General features: G+C 45.8%; 1 protein-coding gene across 1 annotated transcript in view; it reads left to right on the top strand.

Annotated features, from left to right (window-relative positions):
- The window catches only part of TMTC1 (transmembrane O-mannosyltransferase targeting cadherins 1), a 141014-nt gene extending 123391 nt beyond the window's left edge, over positions 1–17623 (top strand). Inside the window, exons 14-20 of the mRNA XM_066549630.1 lie at positions 3251–3353; positions 6952–7087; positions 7911–8055; positions 9165–9302; positions 10304–10426; positions 11585–11662; positions 12391–17623. Of these exons, the coding sequence (XP_066405727.1) occupies positions 3251–3353; positions 6952–7087; positions 7911–8055; positions 9165–9302; positions 10304–10426; positions 11585–11662; positions 12391–12531 (864 nt within the window). The 3' untranslated portion in view covers positions 12532–17623. The remainder of the gene's footprint in view (positions 1–3250; positions 3354–6951; positions 7088–7910; positions 8056–9164; positions 9303–10303; positions 10427–11584; positions 11663–12390) is intronic.
- Positions 17624–17914: the final 291 nt, after the last annotated feature.

The following is a 17914-nucleotide window of genomic DNA, read 5'->3' as shown; positions in this document are numbered from 1 at the left end:
ATTACATTACATTACATTATATATCATATCATATCATATCATATCATATCATATATCATATCACTATACTAAAGAAGGAGAAAGGAGATAACAAAAGGCTAAACAAGAATGATAATAGAAACCTGTGACAGACTAGAGTCCTGACACAGCTGGACTAGGATTGCTCATTAAGTCAAAACAATTCACATGCTGGGTAAACAATTCTCCAAATCACATTCCAAAGCAGCAAAACATGGAGAAGCTGAGGCTTCTCATCTTGCCAGGAGAAGAAATCCTGGCTAAGGGATTTTTCAGAAAATAGCATGGTGACAGCCCCTCTTGCTGGGATGTGATAGAAAGAGGGTTAAATAATAATGTTAAATGCCGTATTAAAATAACTTGCATGAGGCGCCCATGACAACTTCTGCTTCTCCAGCTTTGCTCCAAGGCTAAAAGGGAAATGTGTGGACAGAGTGAAATAGCAGCAGGATTGTCTTGGTGGGTGCATGTTCCCCCCATATTAATGGGGATGAATCTGAAATAGGCCTTATGGTTCCTTACCTCCTATCCCTGTAAATAGTGCTGCTAAGAGGAAGGGTTCAGATGCCAGGGAATTAACCTGTACCTTGATGTAATTGCCCTTTTCTCTCCTGTATAGCTGATTCTGAAGCCAGAGCTGACAAAAAACCACTGCTGTATTGTATGGAACAGTTTGGCTTGTTTGTGCCTTTTATAAATGCTTGCCCTTCTGGCTGCTCCTTCTGCTTGGAATTGTAACTCAGTTGCAATGTATTGCAGTTTTCCTTGATTTCTGTGGTCACTGCAGTGGTGCTGGTAACAGAAATCAAACATTTTTGCTGCCTGTTTTCACAACATTCTAACACTGGTTCCCCACAGTTTCCCGTCTTCCCAGCTTCAGTTTCATCCATCGTTTTGTGCTACTTGGTGGCTCTTCCCAGGCCCTAGCTTCACCTGATTCTGTGTGTGTGTTTCTTAGAAAAAGAAACTTTATAACCCACTTAGCTGCAGAGGAGAGCCTACTCAGGCATAATCAAACTGAAAAACTGAGCCTTATAAAAAACAGACCTAAAAACCCTGGAGTTCAACAGAAAGATTCTCATATGCATAATTTTTTAATTTCATAAAAATCTCATACATTTTTTATGCCAGTCTCTTCTGAGTTTTGTGAGGTCGATGAATGTTTCATGAAGGTCTGGGAGTGGCATTATTAAGTGTTAATGAGAATCTAGCCTTGATGAACTTGGAGCTCTGTTTCTGCTAAGAAGAGGAGAGGCTGTGAGGAGGGAAAGCTCTGGCAGAAATAGCAGGTTCCACCCTTGTCACTTTCTGACTGTGCTTAATGCAAACACTTTGTTAGACTGGGCAATGAGCCTGAGGCATGTTAGGTGCCTCAGGATGTTAGGTGCCAAAAAAGCAATGCAACCACCATAAAAGTGCTAGAATGCTCGATGTTGGTGAATGTTTTGACTAATCTAGTTTAACACAGCCCTTCCTTGCTTAAAAAATTTGGTTTATGTTCAGTAAATAAAATAAGCTGACATACGTGCATACAAAGCTGCATTCATTGGCTGAAAATTAAAAGCAGAGGAAAAGAAGGTAAGACATAAATCTTAGAAAATACGCACAAAAAATTGCTCTTCAATTTAGTAAATTCTGATGATCACTACACTTTCCCTGACTCTGCAGGATAATGTTGTCAAATTCACATCAATTTATCCAAAACTTCCAAAGTTAAGCACTTTTTAAAAACGTGTTTCGGTGCTTTATTGCACAGTTATCTTTTTTGCTGGCTGACCTTTATCATGTAAATGTGAAGGGACTTAACTGTGGCAGGCTGTGTGATTCTCTGATCAAGTCATCCTCTTTCAGTGCAATTTATTCCAGCTCTCTAGTTCTGAGATAGGAAGTGAGAAAAGAGTCCTCACATTAAGCAGTTGTGGAGCAAAAGCTGCTGTCAGGTACAGATTTTAAATCCAGGGAAAGCCCAGGAGGCTCAGCCATTTGCAGGCTTTGAGGACAGTCCATAGCTGGGAGTGGACCAACCTCTTATTTCAGCGTGGATTCGGCATGGGAGCTGCAGGCTCTGCTCAGTGAAGAACCACTTGGCTGAATTTGCTTTCTTGGGAGGTTTGGAGTTTGTTGCTGTAGGGCTGTGCTGCTCAGTGGAAGGGGAAGAATTGAGAGGAGCATCCTTGGTGCTGGAGGCTCTCCTGACACCCCTCTGCACTGTGCTTGTCTCTTCTGTTCACAGCCTCCCTCCACAAGCACAGCCAACAGCCAGGCTCTGAGGTGGGGGGAAAGAAGGCACCCCCCTTGCTGGTGAGCATGCAGGCAGTGGGCACACGTGGTCTGACTGTGGAGGGAAGTGGAAACCTTTTTAAGTTGCTCTTTGATCCACAGGAGAAACCTGATTGTTGTTTCAGAACCAGGCTGCCCATAGCTCAGGCTAGACAGAACCCAGCCAGTAGGATGCTGTCTGTAGGCAGGGTGTTTCCAAAGAAAAGATCTGAATTTTCTAGAGGTGTTCAGAGCCAGCAAAACTCCCTGAAAATCTATGCAAAAGGAGAACTCAGTGCATCTGGGGAATCAGCATGATGGCATGTCCCATCAATCCCAGTAACCTCCACCTCACCCACTGACAATGCCTGGTTTTAATCTGATTTGTCAGATTTCCCTGCTCTTTCACTACTCTCTGAATCTGCCAGATTTCCCTGCTCTTTCACCACTCTCCCTCTTTCTCCAGCTTCCTTTATCCCCCTGCACTCACTCCTTAGCCATCACACACACAGCAAGCTTTCATTCCTTGTATTTTCCTCACTGCTTGAGGAAAGAACAGCAGAGCTCCAGAGGGGAAAAGTTAGCCAGTGAGATGCTCATTAAACAAATAAATTAGAACATATCCTCTCCCAGATGACAGATATTTCTCAACAGAACCAGCCCAATCCCTGTTGCTGTGTTTTTCCTGGCTGGGCATGCGCCCAGCTGGGGACTCAGTGGCATTGCACAGGCACCACTTTTTGCAGGTGTTTCATGGGTAGCAGAGGCATGGGGGAAAGCTGCTCTGGGATACCAGATGGCAGCTATAGCACATCCACACCATGGGGTCAAATTTTAGCCTCTTGGAAGGTGGGTTGGGTGTGGACTCCCCAAGCTTCCCCTGCAGTGATGGAGCTGTCCCAGAATGCAGGGGTGCAGCAAATGGTGCTGACAAACTTTCTGCCATGGCTAAGAAACCTCCTTCTTTTTCAAGGAACGGCTCAAGGAGGCTGAGGAGGTCTATAAGGCTGGCATAGAGAATTGTCCAGAGAGCTCCGACCTGCACAACAACTACGGTGTTTTCCTGGTTGATACCGGTAAGTGAGAGGGAGCATGGGATTTTTCCCTCTCTGTCTGCTTTGCTTTGATTTGTTTTATTCAGCAGTGCACATCTAAAAGGGTGTCAAAAGCTTCCAAGGCAATGTGCCTCCATGGTAGCTTGGAAATAAATATCCCTGTGCTGCTGAGAGGGCACAGCACACTGGAATTCGTAATCAGTGCAGGCACTGTGCAGCAGGAGCATTCATTCAGCCCCCCTGCTCCCCTCAGTGTTTGTCACCATCTTCACACAGGCAGTTGGCCTCTTCAGTGTGAGCTGGGCAGCACCCTGACAGTACTGCCTTTTTTCCAGCAAGGCATGGCCACATCAAATCAAATCACAGGCACACAAATGGATCATTATGGTCTCTGGAGCACGTGCAGCCCTACTTGGTGACAAAGCAGCTCTTTGACTGTAAGGCTTGAGTGCCACCACTATAGAAAGGAACATGGCTTTTAAACCACAATCATCTGTGAAAACAAAACCTTATACACTGTGGGGTGAATTGATTTTTGAGGAGCTCTGTAATGGCATCCTTTTTTTCCTGGGCTCCTGGTTCCCATCCAGCTTCCTTGGCACTTTCTGGCATTCACATAACAGCGACGGAAACGTCACTTTAATTGCCACCTTTTATTGACAGCTTTATAAGCAAAGCTAAGTTTGACAAATGACTAGTGGAAAAGGACTGTTGTCTCACTGTGGTCCCTCCAGAACAGAGCCAAGACTCAGTGGTGAAACAGTGTAGGCTTGAAGCGTGTGGTTGCCACCCCTTCTTTCCCCATCACACGTGCCCAGTTCCAGTGGTGCTTGGGAAGAAGGGATGATGGTGTCTGTCAGTCTGCAACTGGCTGTTCTGCCTCTGAATTGACACTTGACCATCATCCCTCTGTAGTACCAGTGTGAAACAAGTACAAAACCAGAGTCAATATTCATAATCAAAAGAGGCATCGTGGCATTAGCAAGAGAGGTTCAGGTTCTGAATTTGGGCCCTGGCAAAATTCAAGCTTGCAAATAATAAAAATTCCTGAGTAATTTCCCTCTCATGTTGTACTCATCTTTGCTTGCCAACCCAGATAAACTGTCCTATTCCTGCCAAAATTTGTGGTTCAAATGTAGTGCAGAGCACTTTCTGTTTTTTTGCACTTTCGTACTCTGCCAAAGTCAAAACTATCATTTCCTGGTTTACTCCTACGCTTCCCTACAGACAAACAACTGGAAAAAATCCCACTGACTCCTGCTCCTTGGGGCCTGATGTGCCAATAACCCTGCTAGAGGCATGACAAGGCGTGAAGGCAGTGGCTGCTGCTGAGCCTGTCACCGGCTGCGCTCCGCGCCGGCGGCACAGGGAGATGCTGTGGAGCACCACGCCAGTTAACGCAGGGTTCTGTGCAGCAAGTGCCAGCTCTGGGGAGCCACAACTGCAGACAGCTCTGCACTGGTCACAGACACTGAGTGTGTCTCCCTTAATGATGCATATTAACCCTGTGTGCTGAGCAGGGGAGGCGCTGCCTGGCTGAGGGGCTGCAGTGCGTGCCCAGCTGCTTCCCACGATGTTTTGTAGGTATAATTTTCAAAAACATCTGCCTGCTCAGTGGTGGGGAAAGATCGAGGCTGCTGCTGGATGTTTTGAAAAAGTGGTACCTTGAACAACATGTCCTCAGCCTTGGCTGAGTCTTCAGCACTTCTAAACCTCTGCACAGATGTTCCTCCTCACTCCTATAAAGGAGATGCTGAGATGTGCCAGTGTATATTTTAAGTTGCATAGATAGTCTCAAAAAAACTAAACTAGATCTGTGAAGATATGAAAACAAAATTCCCACAGCAGCATGTTCAGTGCCCCAATATGTACTGGCTTTTTTTGAGATCTGTTTTCCAGCTTGAAATGGAATTAAATACATTGTGAAGTGAATTGGTTTAAAAAAATGCCAACATTGAAAAGCTTTGTTGGTGACAAAGCTCTTTTAGTATGGTTTTCATCAGGAGATTATCTGGTCTGGAGTTTGCAAGCCAATTAAATGACCCTGGGATTAAAAATGCAATATTTGCATTGCTTTAATGCTGGAACTTTATACTTCTACCATTATTTAGCTAAATAACAACACATTATTAAAAGTAGAAGTTTATGCATTGGGGTAGTGATCTTGCACCTCTCTTTTTGCTTGTGTTTTGTTGTGGTGTTGGTGATGTCATGGGCTGCAGGACCTTGCATATTTTCACACAGAGAAGCAGTGCCACCCAATGGCTCCTGTGCAGCACAGAGATGGTGCCTACATGCTCCAAAACAACCACCTGAACACCTCTGCTCTGGGATTTATTTCCCAGAGTGGGAATTAGCTGGTCCCTGGCAGCTACTCCCAGTCCTGTTGAGCAATACACAGAGACTGAGCTCAGAGCTCAGAGCAGCAGCACAGCAGAGCTGGAGGGAATAATCTCTGTTTGGAGAGAGCTGAAACTATTAGTTCTGGTGGTGTTGTGGGGAATAGTGGGGGGCTTGTTCTTCATTCTTCATTGCCCATTTCTCCAGTGGGCCAGGATGAAAAGAATGCTCCACCAGGAGATGGCACATGTGCCCCAGCCCCTTCCCTGAGGTGGGCTCTGTCCTTAGCACAGGGGTTGTGTCCCCGCTGCTGCATGATCAAAGGGTGCTTTCAGTCAGGAGTCATCTTGTTGTGACTGGATCCTTAACTTGCAAAAAACCCACCCCTAGAAAATCTATTTCTCAGGATTGTCTCTGAATATTGGGGACTAAATTTTAGTTTGGACAGCAGTTTCTCTTATGCTTAGATTCAAAATGCTGAGGCAGGATTTCTTTCTCAAAATGTTTCCATGCTGTCTTGGTTTAAGTAAAATTTGGGAGGAATCCTCCAAAGGGGTTCCTCTAGAAAGCAGATTTAAGTGGACCCTCCCGCAACTGGTTTGGGAAAAGATTTCCTTGGAGAAAAGTGGAAAAAACCCTGTTTATTTAGCAGGCAAAGCATTCACCAGCACAAAAAATGAACAATATTAAACAATAAAACCTCATGCTGCTCCAAAGAGCTGACAAACTCAGGAAGTCCCTTGGTGGGCAGTAGCTCAGCTCACTCAGTCTCTGATCAGTCCCTCCAGCGCTGGAAATGCCTCGGCCCAGGCCCGGCCCAGTGCCCACAGCTGGAGCTGCCGGTGCTCTGCTGGGTGTTCTGTCCAGAGCAGGGTTAAACAGGGCCAGGAGAAAAAGAAAAACCACAGTCCAGGGAACTTCTCTGCCTCAGCTAGCTAAAAACTAACTAAAAGCAAAGGAGAGCTCTGTCCTGCTGTCTGCAGACAACACAGTCTGTGAGAGGGATGTGGGTAAGCAAGTGCAGTTCCTGATAACAAACTCTGCCCTTATTCTCTCTCCCTCTTCGCTCTCAGAAGGTCTTAAAGATGCAAAACTTATTCCTGGGCTAAACAGACAAGTGGGGATAATACAAGCATCATAAAGCCACCCCAGGACACATGCTCTATTCATAGAGCAATAGAAGAAAGAAAGCCTGAGTGTTACCATGTGCTGAGTTTGAGACAATTTTTTTCTGATGCACAGGGTTTTTTTCTGGTTTAATGGCTGTTTTCCTCTCTAGGGTCTCCTGAGAGAGCCATGTCCCACTACAGGCAGGCCATCCTCCTGAGCCCTGCTCACCATGTGGCCATGGTGAACCTGGGCAGGCTTCACCGCTCTCTGGGGCAGAACAAAGAGGCTGAAGTGTGGTACAAGAGGTGAGGATTTGGCCTAGGAGACAGAGGGGTTCCTCTTGCCCCTTTATGGCTTGGCTCTGCTAAAGAGTTTCTGTTATGCAGATATATCTGTGCATGTGTGGGGTTTCCTCCCTTCATTCTCCATCTGTTTGAAATAGATTTGACTATTTTTGGGGAGTGCTTGGAAAGGCAGCATGGGCTCAGGCAGTGTTGATTTTCCCGGACTATTCCCAAGCCCCCAGGATGGACACTGCTGCTTTTGGCTGGGGAATGCTCTGATGATAAAGTTGGAGGTTTCTTGGTGGTAGGAGCAGGCTGTATTACCATAACTCCCAGCCTGCTTGAAGGTGATCTGTGATTGCTGCACCAGGAACAGCCAGAAGTGCTGCACAGCTCAGCACCAAACCTTTGGCACCATTAGGAACTCTGGCCCTTCCCAGCAGTGTTCCAGCAGTCGGGCTCTGACTCCTGGTATGCAGCAGGATGGGTTGGGTGGGAGTATTTTTGCCTTCTTTTTGGGATATAGATTTGTGCTCACATTGCCCAGGTTTCATCGCTGTCAACCATCCCCACCCCTGCTGCAGGCTCACTGAGGGCACTTTGAAGGTGGCTTCTCCTTCTCCTTCTCCTTCTCCTTCTCCTTCTCCTTCTCCTTCTCCTTCTCCTTCTCCTTCTCAGCTGGCTAGTGGGATTACTGCTGTGAGCACATTCATCCCTCCCCAGGCAATTTGTACTTCCCAGGCTGGGATGGTGCAGAGCTTTAGTTCTCCATCCACCACAAGCCCACCTCGCTCTTCCCCTTTGCTCCTCCCATGACTGAAGCTTGCCTTTTTCCCAACCCCAGGGCGCTGAAGGTATCCAGGAAGGCGGAGATCCTGTCCCCGCTGGGGGCCCTGTATTACAACACGGGGCGCTACGAGGAGGCGCTGCAGGTCTACCGGGAGGCGGCGGCGCTGCAGCCTTCCAGCAAGGACACCCGACTGGCGCTGGTGAGCGGGGGCCAGGGCAGCAGCAGCCTCTGCCTGCAGCCCAGCGTGTGGCAGAGGGCTGACATGATGTCCTTGTTCAGGGAAAATCTGGGAGAAAACCTCCAGAAAGCCAACCCACACGTCCCCTCCCCACACCTGATTCAGGAAAAATTTCCTCAGATAGAATGGAAAGAACCTGTTTGTGTAACAGGCAAAGCACTTCCCAGCACACAAAATGGAACAATACCCCATGACAAAACTCATTTGCTGCTCTGAAGAAAGACAAATTCAGAAAGTCTCTCTGGTGGGTGGTCACTCTGTTATCAGTCCCTCTGGAACTGGGAAAGGCTGAAGAGTGGGGCCCCGGCAGGCTGCAAAGTGTGAGCTCTTGGTGTTTTCCTGGGTCCCAGTCTGCAGCAGGTTCGAATGGTTCCAAGAAAAGAGAAAGAAAAACAGTCCAGGGAAAGCTAGGAGTGCCTCAGCTAGCTAAACTAACTAAAAAGCAAAAGGAGCACGGTGTTCTGCCCCATCCATGCCCAGACAACAACAGTGTTCCAGCAGACTGTGGAGGAGTGAGTCCAGTCCCCGATAACAAAACTCTGCTGCTTCTTCTCCCCATCTTCACTCTCAGGCACAGAATATAATATCCAGCATAAACAGAACACCTGACTGGGGATATGTGGTGTTACATTTTAGTTAAATGGGATGCTCTGTCTCGCCCCTCGAAAATGTACAGTTTATTCCAAGCCTGTGATCCTCCCCTGAAGTATCATGTATCTGTAATCCCATTGGCTCAAGGCTTGTTCCGTGTCCACTTTGAATCTCGCTGTTCAGCTGTGTGGGGGAGATGAGAATCTCAGCCCTTTCCTCCCTAGCTCTCCCTCCCTCCCCCTTCCCCCTTCTCCCTCAGAAACCATGCTGCTCCCGGGGGTGGGACCCCCAATAAACCCTCACCTAATTAGCACCCTCAGAAGCCGTGTGGAATCTCCTTGCCTGCTTGCTGCTACCAGCAAACACATAGCTTAGGGGCCCCCCAGAGATCCCCTAAATGAACTGCATCAGGGATACAAGCATCATAACATCCCCCTAGGACAGCTGGTCAAGAGTGTAACACTGTGGCTCTGTTACAGGCTCAGGTTCTGGCGATGATGGGGCGGACGAAGGAAGCGGAGAAGATGACAAACCACATCCTTCATGAGGATGCAGAGTGCCTGGAGTGCTACCGCCTCCTGTCAGCCATCTACAGCAAGCAGGAGCTCTATGCCAAGGTACCATGGTGTGGGATACCCTTGTCCCAAGGGCTCACACACAGAGCTCAGGTTGAATTTTACACTCCATCTCTCTGGGGACAAGTCACGTGCCTCAGTGCACATTCATTGGATTATTTCTTTACTAAAGCCTTCAGTTTATCTATGTATTAAGACTGAAGCTAAGCAGTGTGGTTTTCTTGTCACTGCTGCTGTCAGCCCCAGTGCCCATCAGCCCCAGGCTGTCTCGGAGTCTCTGTGGTCAAGATGACCCTGAGATGTTGGAAAGTCTCTTTTTCCCAGCCCCACAATTGAAGAAGGAGTCAGGATTCCTCAGCTCTGGTTTTCAAAGTTGTTTATTTTCTCTTATCTAATACATTCTTTTTCTGACCTGCTGAGGTCTGTCTAGCAGGTTGGTCCGTGGCACACTGCACACCCCTGAGGCGGTGTTAGTTTTTTATACTAAGAACTACGTGTACTTTATTTACAATAATTTTCCAATACCTGTCACCTATGTTAGACAGTCTGTTCCTACTCTAAACCAATCCAAAAGTGCCACCATCACACAGAAGATGGAGACTAAGAAGAAGAAAGAGGAAGGACAAGGCACGCCCAAATCCCTCCATCTTGGCTTCTGAACCCCCATTCTAAAAACCCCAAAATTCTACTTTTCATCCTGTGATAAATTATCATTCTACTTAAATCTCATGGCTTGTAGATCTTCACGTAAAGTTGGTAATTTTCTCCATGGGTTAAAATCAAAGCCACAGGTGTCTTTGGCTCTGTGCCAAGGCCTCTGAGCCCCCAGCCAGGGGCTCAAGCCATCCAGGGCAGCCAGAGGGATCTCCTGGGTTCTGACACAGGCATTTAAAAATCTCATTTCCCTGTGTGTTAATGGTGTGGGGCAAACAAGGGATGGAGGAAGATGATTCTTATGCTGGTAGTCCATAGTGGTGAGGAAAGAATGAGAAGTGGGAAGGCACTGAATGGAAGGCGCACAATGTCCTCTTGCTTTTTCACAGGCACTTGAAGCTATAGAAAAAGCGCTTCAGCTAAAACCAAAGGATCCAAAAGTCATATCAGAGCTCTTTTTCACTAAAGGAAACCAGCTAAGAGAACAGAATCTCCTTGACAAGGCTTTCGAGGTATGACTGCTCTAAGACCTACCGGTGGTTTTATAGGCTAAAAGACAGAGTTTGCTCCTTGTGTGTGAAACTCCCTGGTGCATACACCCTGGTTGCTGTTGGCCTTGGGAGCTCAGAGTCTGTCACTGGTACAGAGAAAGCTATGAGGCAGCTAACTTTGCCAGACTTAATTGCAACTTTTGTCCTCATTCCTGTATGGAAGTACCACTCCCTGCTCTGAGGTTAAGTACAGAATTGTGGTGGGATTCACCTTTGCTCCATCCAGCCCCAGCCCCTCCTGCTGTCAGTGACCAGCTCCAGGTGGCTCAGCTGGAAGCTTGGGGACCTTTGAGAGCTCACCATGATGTTATATCTCACTTCAGAAGCCAATAACTGAGAGGCTGGCTTATCCTGTGAAGAAGGATGCTTGATAGCTCAGAAATTATGTTAGCATTAATAATAGTGCAGAAACAACCTGGTCTAGTGGAAGGTGTCACTGCCTGTAGGAGGGGAGCTGGAAGTAGATAATCTTTAAAGTCCCTCCCAACCCATTCCATTATTCTCTGATTCAGAAAATATTAATTGGACTGTTCTGAATATTCTCAATATCCCTAAAGATGTTTAATCCTGATTTGAAAATCCTTTCCTGTTGTGACAATGTAAAAACAGTGCTGCTTGACAGACTCCAGAAGGTCCTAATTGCTTCCACTCTCAGTGTCAGTGGGGAAGGAAAGCACTGCCCTCAGGTCCTTGTGAAACCTCCACACAAGTGGCTGTCCCAGAGTCTGCTGCCAGCTCCAAATAAAAGCCTTGCAGATAAAGAGCAATCACATGGCTTGTAGTTGGCAGGGCTTGTGCGTGGCACTGCCTAAGGAAATCACCTTGATGTGCAGGAGACCCCAGTGGTGTAGTGGGCAGGGTGGCAGGTGTGGCTCCTCTCAGAGTGCAGGAAAAACACACATTGGCAAGGAAAACCTGTGAGATTAACTGAGCCATGAAGCAGCACATTCTGTGCCTCTTCTGCAAAGAAACTGAAATTCATTTTGTTGTATATGAGAGGAATTTGAATTCCATTCTGAATGGCTTCAGGAGAGGAAACTGTGTTTCTCTTTCCCCTCCAGCACTGGTTTTGTTTGAAGAGTCAGACTCCTAACCTAGAAATGTTTCCTGTTTCTGTAGAGCTATAAACGGGCTGTGGAGCTCAACCCAGACCAAGCACAGGCCTGGATGAATATGGGAGGCATCGAGCACATCAAGGTAGGACAGTTTTGGTTTTCCTTAAGCTGCCAGGTGCAGACATTACTCCACAGCACACAAAGTTAAATTGGTTTCAGACTGCCAAGAGTTGCATGTTTGTGAACAGCAAGTCCCTTGACATATTTTATCCAAAAAGGAAGGAAGTCTCTTCACCCCAGCTAGAGTTCCCAACCAGGTTTCTTGGTAAAGCAAATCTCATATTTTTAGAGTGCAGGCTGCAAGGAGCAACCTGCTCCTCTTAAAAGCTTTCCTGCTTCAGTTGTTGACCTACCTTAGAAAAATGTCCCCGTGAGTTGACTTTTAAGGTTCTTCTCTACCTAATTAATTTAATAAATATGTCTAATGCAGAATACTGGCATGAAATTATGGAAATAGGCAGCCTACCCTGTGGTTGCTTATTCTTTTGAATACTTTAGCATATCATTATGATTTGGGTCTTAAGGAGTCACATTGTGTGATGTCCTTAAGCTATCCTGTTGCTGAGTAAAATTAACTCTTCTGGTGCAACTCAACAGAAAAATGTAAATCTATTTCTTGCTGTGTGAGTTTCATCAAATTTAGGTCAACAGCACTTGGTGATCTATTTCATAAAGAAGAAGCATTTTTGTAACCCAGCAATGTCAGGTTTTTTAAACTCTGTTTCCCCTGTATCTTGTTTTTCACTTTACCCTGGGAACAAACTTTCTGTGTGGAATGTGAATGAGACCTAGCACTCATTTTCTTTGCAGGGGAGCTACATCACTGCCCGTGACTACTACGAGAAAGCCTTGCAGCTGGTTCCAAACAGCAAGCTGCTGAAGGAGAATCTGGCCAAACTGGATCGCTTGGAGAAACGGTTTCAAGAAGTCCAGGAGAAAGACCAAACATAGCAATCAGTCACCAGCAGGAGGACACTCGTGCCCCTTGGAGAAGAGTGTGGTGGAAGCCTGTTGCTCAAAGTGATGCTGAAGGAGCTTTGATAGGACTCAATTATGGAAGGCAAACTTCGAACGCATGCTTAGGTTCAGTCAAAGTTACAGGATCCTATGGGATGATGGGATCCTTGGGTCCTGTGGGATATGCTGGAGCATGAATGAAAACCTTCCTTTAATCAAGATTACATCTAGGCTGAACCCGTTCTAGTCACACCGGGAGTGTGGGTGGGACATGAACCTTCAGTATCTTGGTTGTCACCAGGGAAACCATGGAGACAAAGCACTCATCCATTGCAGCAGGGGTGAAGGAGCACCTCCTGTTCCTCCACACACAGGCTCACCTCATCCATGTAGAGCACCACTGATGGGCTTCATTGCAAGTGCTGCAGACAGGAAAGATGTTCCTAATGGTCACATAAAAAAGGTTCCAAGGGGTTAATGCTGAGGAAATGGTGGTCGCTTTTACAGCTCTAAATGGGACTTGAAAATTATTCAAAAGAAAGGGGAAACTATTTAAATATCACCCTGGAAGGATGATTCTACAAGTAGGACAGATGATCCTTTGAGGGAAAACCTAGCCTGAATGTTTTATTCATTAGACAATAATTTTGTAGTAATTCAGGTTCATGATGTCACTTTTGTCAAATATCATATGGCTTTACCCTTTGCCCTCTCCCTCCAGGCCAAATAATTATTACTCTGAAAAACACTGAAGCATCCAAAGGCAATGGGAAGCTCTAGGATTACTTGTCCTCCTGCTCAGTCCCCAGTATGGAAAACAAACAACCTATCTAATCAATATAGGAGGTAAAGTAAAGCCACAGGGAGATTAGGGAACATTTCCTAGCCTGGAAAGGTACGAAGGAGGCTCTTTTATGGGTGTGCAGGGACAAAGCCCATTTATCATGGTGATAACACTGACAAAATACTTGGCCAAAGTGTTCTCACCACTCCCCTAAGAGATACAGAAAATGACCTATAGCTGATCAGTCATAAATCTATATTTTTAAATACTGATGTGGGAAAACAGATTCTCTTCAGAACTGAGGCTTTTATTTTTGAGCTTTATTTATTTAACTTATAATAATCAAATAATTAATATATTTTCTCTGTTTTATATGAATTAGGCAATATCCCTCACAGCTGGCCACACCGTTGGGCATTGTGATTCATATTGTCTGAAGTTAGGAAAAGGGAGCATCAATGAGGCGTGCTGGAATAATTCCCTCTCATGATTCTAAGTGGCTGCAGAACACTTTGGACCACACTGGCCCTGCAATAGCAGCACTTCTGCTGCTTCCACCAGAGTTTGCACCAGTTCCCAGGGAGCATTAGTGGGATCTGCTTCCTGCCTTTGGGTTTGGACACCAGGGTTGGTCACCAGTTTGTTCCTCTTGCAGCACTAAACTGCTGGAAAAGTTGCTTTGTTTGAGCTTGACTATGGCCAGCAGCCCAGGGTTTGGCATTGTTAGTAAGTACAGTTCAGGTAGGTGTACAATGCCCTAAAAAACATCTGTCAGGAAAAGCCTGGCACCACTGTGGTGCCCGGATTCAGCTGGCCATGGCACTTCAGCACTCTCCAAGTTCCCTCAGTGGGATGGCTCAGCCACGTGCTGGAGGTTTTGCTGGCTTCCTTTGAAAGCCTGGTGTCTTGCTGCCCAGGTGATGGTCAGGTTACTGAGGAATTATTGATTTGACTCCAACTGTGTTTGGAGCTCACAGGTGGTGCAGTTGTCTGCCCTGCCAGGGTTTATGGACCTGCCAGAGCCGTGGCTGTGCATCCACAGAGACCAGGCTGTTCCCCACTGGCCAAGGAGAGCAGCCAGCTACAGCTGGGCAGAAGTGAAAGACTGCTGGGGGAAAGAGGTGGCAGCACAAGTGTTCGGGCTCTCTCCCTCCAAACCAGCTTCCAGGGGAGCACTGGGATCAGAATAAGCAAGTTGCTTCACTGTTGAGTTTTCTGCTCCCAGCCCAAGCAGCCTACTTTACTTCATGGGGCCAGGGGCAGGTTTGAGCTCCTGGGTCTGGCTCAGCACCCCTCTCTTGTTTTTTCACACAGCTGTTGTGGCTCTGTGGACTGGCTGAACTGACATTTCATTTCTGCGGGTCCCCAGTGCGGGTGCTCTGCTGGCTGCCATGCACACAGCAGATCTGCACACCCCTGGGCTGCCAGGATGGCCTGGAGGAGCTGACATCATGCCAGCACAGTGCCATGGGATGGGGACACCAAAGCTTAAATGGCCTCTGACAGCAATCACCTCCCCAACATGCATTGCAAGGTCATAGATGGTTCCTTGCTGGGGTATTCAGAGGTACCTGGACCAGAAAGCTCTGTCCCTGTCCCCAAGGTGAGCCTGTCTCTGGGACAGCTTCCCAAAGGCATGTGTGCCCAGGCTGGCTGTGCTGCAGTGAATCTGGGGGCTGGCAGAACAGTGTTTGGTGCTGCCCTGACAATGGAACCAAGCAAAGCTCCCCAGGGAGGAGGCATCTGCAGAGTGCTCCAGCAGCCAGCTGAAGGTCAGTGGTAGCATGGGGGGGGGAGATGTGCTCCTTTAAAAATGTGTATCAGCTATAAACTTTGCCTCAAAAGATATATTAAATAAATACTATATATTATACAGGCCTCACTGCAGTTTGTGGCTTTAAATAGTGGCCAATGAAACATATTTTTTCAAATACAGAAGTTGTATTTTTTATAGTAATACTTTGTGAGGGGGAAGACTTAGTTTTATGTTTTTAACTTCAGCATAAATCTTAGTTTGTCTTTCCTGAGAGACCTGGTAGAAATTACTGTCTCCTGCTTCTCCTAAAACCTGATCAAAGCGATCCTGACCTCCTAAAACTCGTGTATGTGTAGAAGTGTAATACAGCTTTGGATGCTCCCCTCCCAGATCCTGGAGAAGGATTGATTACCATTTGTGCAACACTGTCTTACTTGCAGAAAATGGAGAAAGATGCCCCAGTAAGGGAGGTGGTTTGTTGGAAGGCAAGGCATATCCACTTGCCTGAACCAGGCTGATAAGATAGCCAGGAATTTTAATGCCAGTTGCAGCAGTTTACATTTCCGTGCTGAAAGGCCGGCCCTCCACATTTTGGAGCTGGGTTTGTAGTTCTGCAGAGAGGAGAGCTCAATAATGAGCCCCACGTTCCTGAACCAGCACTTTATACCCCATCTATGCAGGATGACAGTCTGCAAACTGGCAGCAGATGGGGAGAATGGCTCAGACCATGGCCTACCAGAGCAGTTAAACCCCTGTGAAGCTCTGAGCTGACTCCCTATCCTGTTGGCACCCATGCTGATGCCCTGAAGTGTTTGTTCAGGGCATCAGTCATGTCAAAGGTTCATTGCAGGCAAAGAAGAACAGAGTATGATATGAAATGGGTTACCTCCACCAACATGGAATGCAATTGTAAATCAAGCAACTTACCTTGTGATAACTTTATATTATCCTAATTAATCATAGGAAATGTTCTCTTCCTCTAGCATTGCACAGCTTCTAAAACAAAGAGTTATAAATACATTGTTTTCTACCAGTTCCAGTGCTCAGCATGGTTAGCAGAGATTGCAGATTAATAAATGGCTGCAGATCTGCCTGGTGGGGGAGAAGAGTTCATGCTCTCTGCAAGTTGCGTTGGATAAACCTCAATGCTCACTAATTTTAAGGCAGAGAATTAATGGAAAGCTGGTTAGACAGGACTCTCATGTACTCACTGTACATTTTAATCCTAAATGAGAAACATAATAATTGTGTTGCTTTTTCCTTTCCCCATGGATAATATTTGCAGCTGATGGATTTTATTTTATTGCTTATTTAAATTCCAGTGTTCTTTGCTTCCATCCCTTTTCTGTCCCCCAGGATAAATGATGCAGTGGGGGGTATTTTCTTTCTCTCATGGACTCCTTGGACTAGATTTTCCTACAAATGTGCAGGCAATTTGTAGGAAATTTGTTTTGGCCAAACAGTAAGTGAATGCAGCAGTGCAAATGGCCTTCATTCCAGAGGACAAGAGGCTGGGCATGCATGCATGGGAGTAGAAAGATGTACAAGTCAAAAAAATTCAAAATAGAGAGGCTAACTTGCAGGGGAGGCTGGATGCCCCTAAAATTATCTAAAAACTATGAAAGCTTCTCCACAATTACAGAAATCAGGCCAGATATGGTGTACAATATTGGTGAAAGAAGATAATGGTCAGTCTAATTTATTAATTAAGCAATTTAGAATATTATTATATGGTCTTTTGCCCCATTTGTCCTCCAGCTCATTGAAACGGCTGGTGTATGCTTAAGTCTCTTCAATCTTTATGTGATTAAGTTGACCAAGTGCTCAGTTTCTATCTTTCATATATTATGTAATTATGCACAATCTTTCAAAAAATTAGCCCTTAGAGGGCTTTTCCCCCAACCTTCAGTCTCTTGCAGCAATTTCAAAATGCACCATTTTGCTTTCATGTACATTTAAACCCAGCAGCAAAAGAGAAAAAAAAAAAAAAAAGAAAAAAAACAGCGCTTGGCATTCACTGGTGTTTTAATGTGGCAAAGTTGCTTCAGGTAACCTTGATAACTTTGTGCAAAAGTTCATTGCCATGTTTGTACTGACTTGCTGAGAATTTTTTCTTCTGGAAAATACCCCCAGTGGTATCCTCTGTAAAAGTTACAACTGTAACACAACTGTATTACTGTAGAAATCTCTGCCTGAAGTGGATGTCACGCTGTGTGTTCCTCTCATGCAGGAGTTGTTTGCATTGCCTGTTGTTCATATGGTTCTTATTTCTGTATCTAATTTTTTAAATTAGCTGTGCATCTCTTTTTAAGAAAGAAAAAAACAACCAAACAAAAACAAAACCACAAGAAAACAGCCCGTGGATTAGAAATATTTTAAAAATAAATTCACTCTTAGCAGCAGCTGGATGTATGTCAGTGATGCAGGAATTTGCAAAGTCTTTGCTTTTTTTCACGGTGGGATTTCACATCAAGGAGTTATGCTCAAAGTCTTTGCAGAAGAAAATGTATGTAAATGTCTATTTTATATAAAAAGTAAGAAAAGTAGGTGCTGTGCCTGGTTTTGTTCTTTTTCTTTAGGACCAGCCATGACCAAGTTGTTTTGGAGGTGGAAGGGCCGAAGTTTCTTACTCCACTTGATTTATATTTTATGTGCCCTGAATTCCAGGTTATTGGTCATGTAGGAGCAACTATGCAGCATGTGTGTTTGAGTCTGGGCATATAAAAATGTTGGAGCAGGCATTTTTTGGAGCCTGAGCATGAGGAAAGATGTGGGCTGGTGCTCACACAGCCTTGATGATTGAACATGTTATATTGACTTAAGCTCTTCATGTCAGG

Source organism: Molothrus aeneus, chromosome 5, assembly GCF_037042795.1.
Source record: "Molothrus aeneus isolate 106 chromosome 5, BPBGC_Maene_1.0, whole genome shotgun sequence".
Lineage (NCBI taxonomy): Eukaryota > Metazoa > Chordata > Aves > Passeriformes > Icteridae > Molothrus > Molothrus aeneus.
This window is presented reverse-complemented; position numbering and strand designations above follow the sequence as displayed.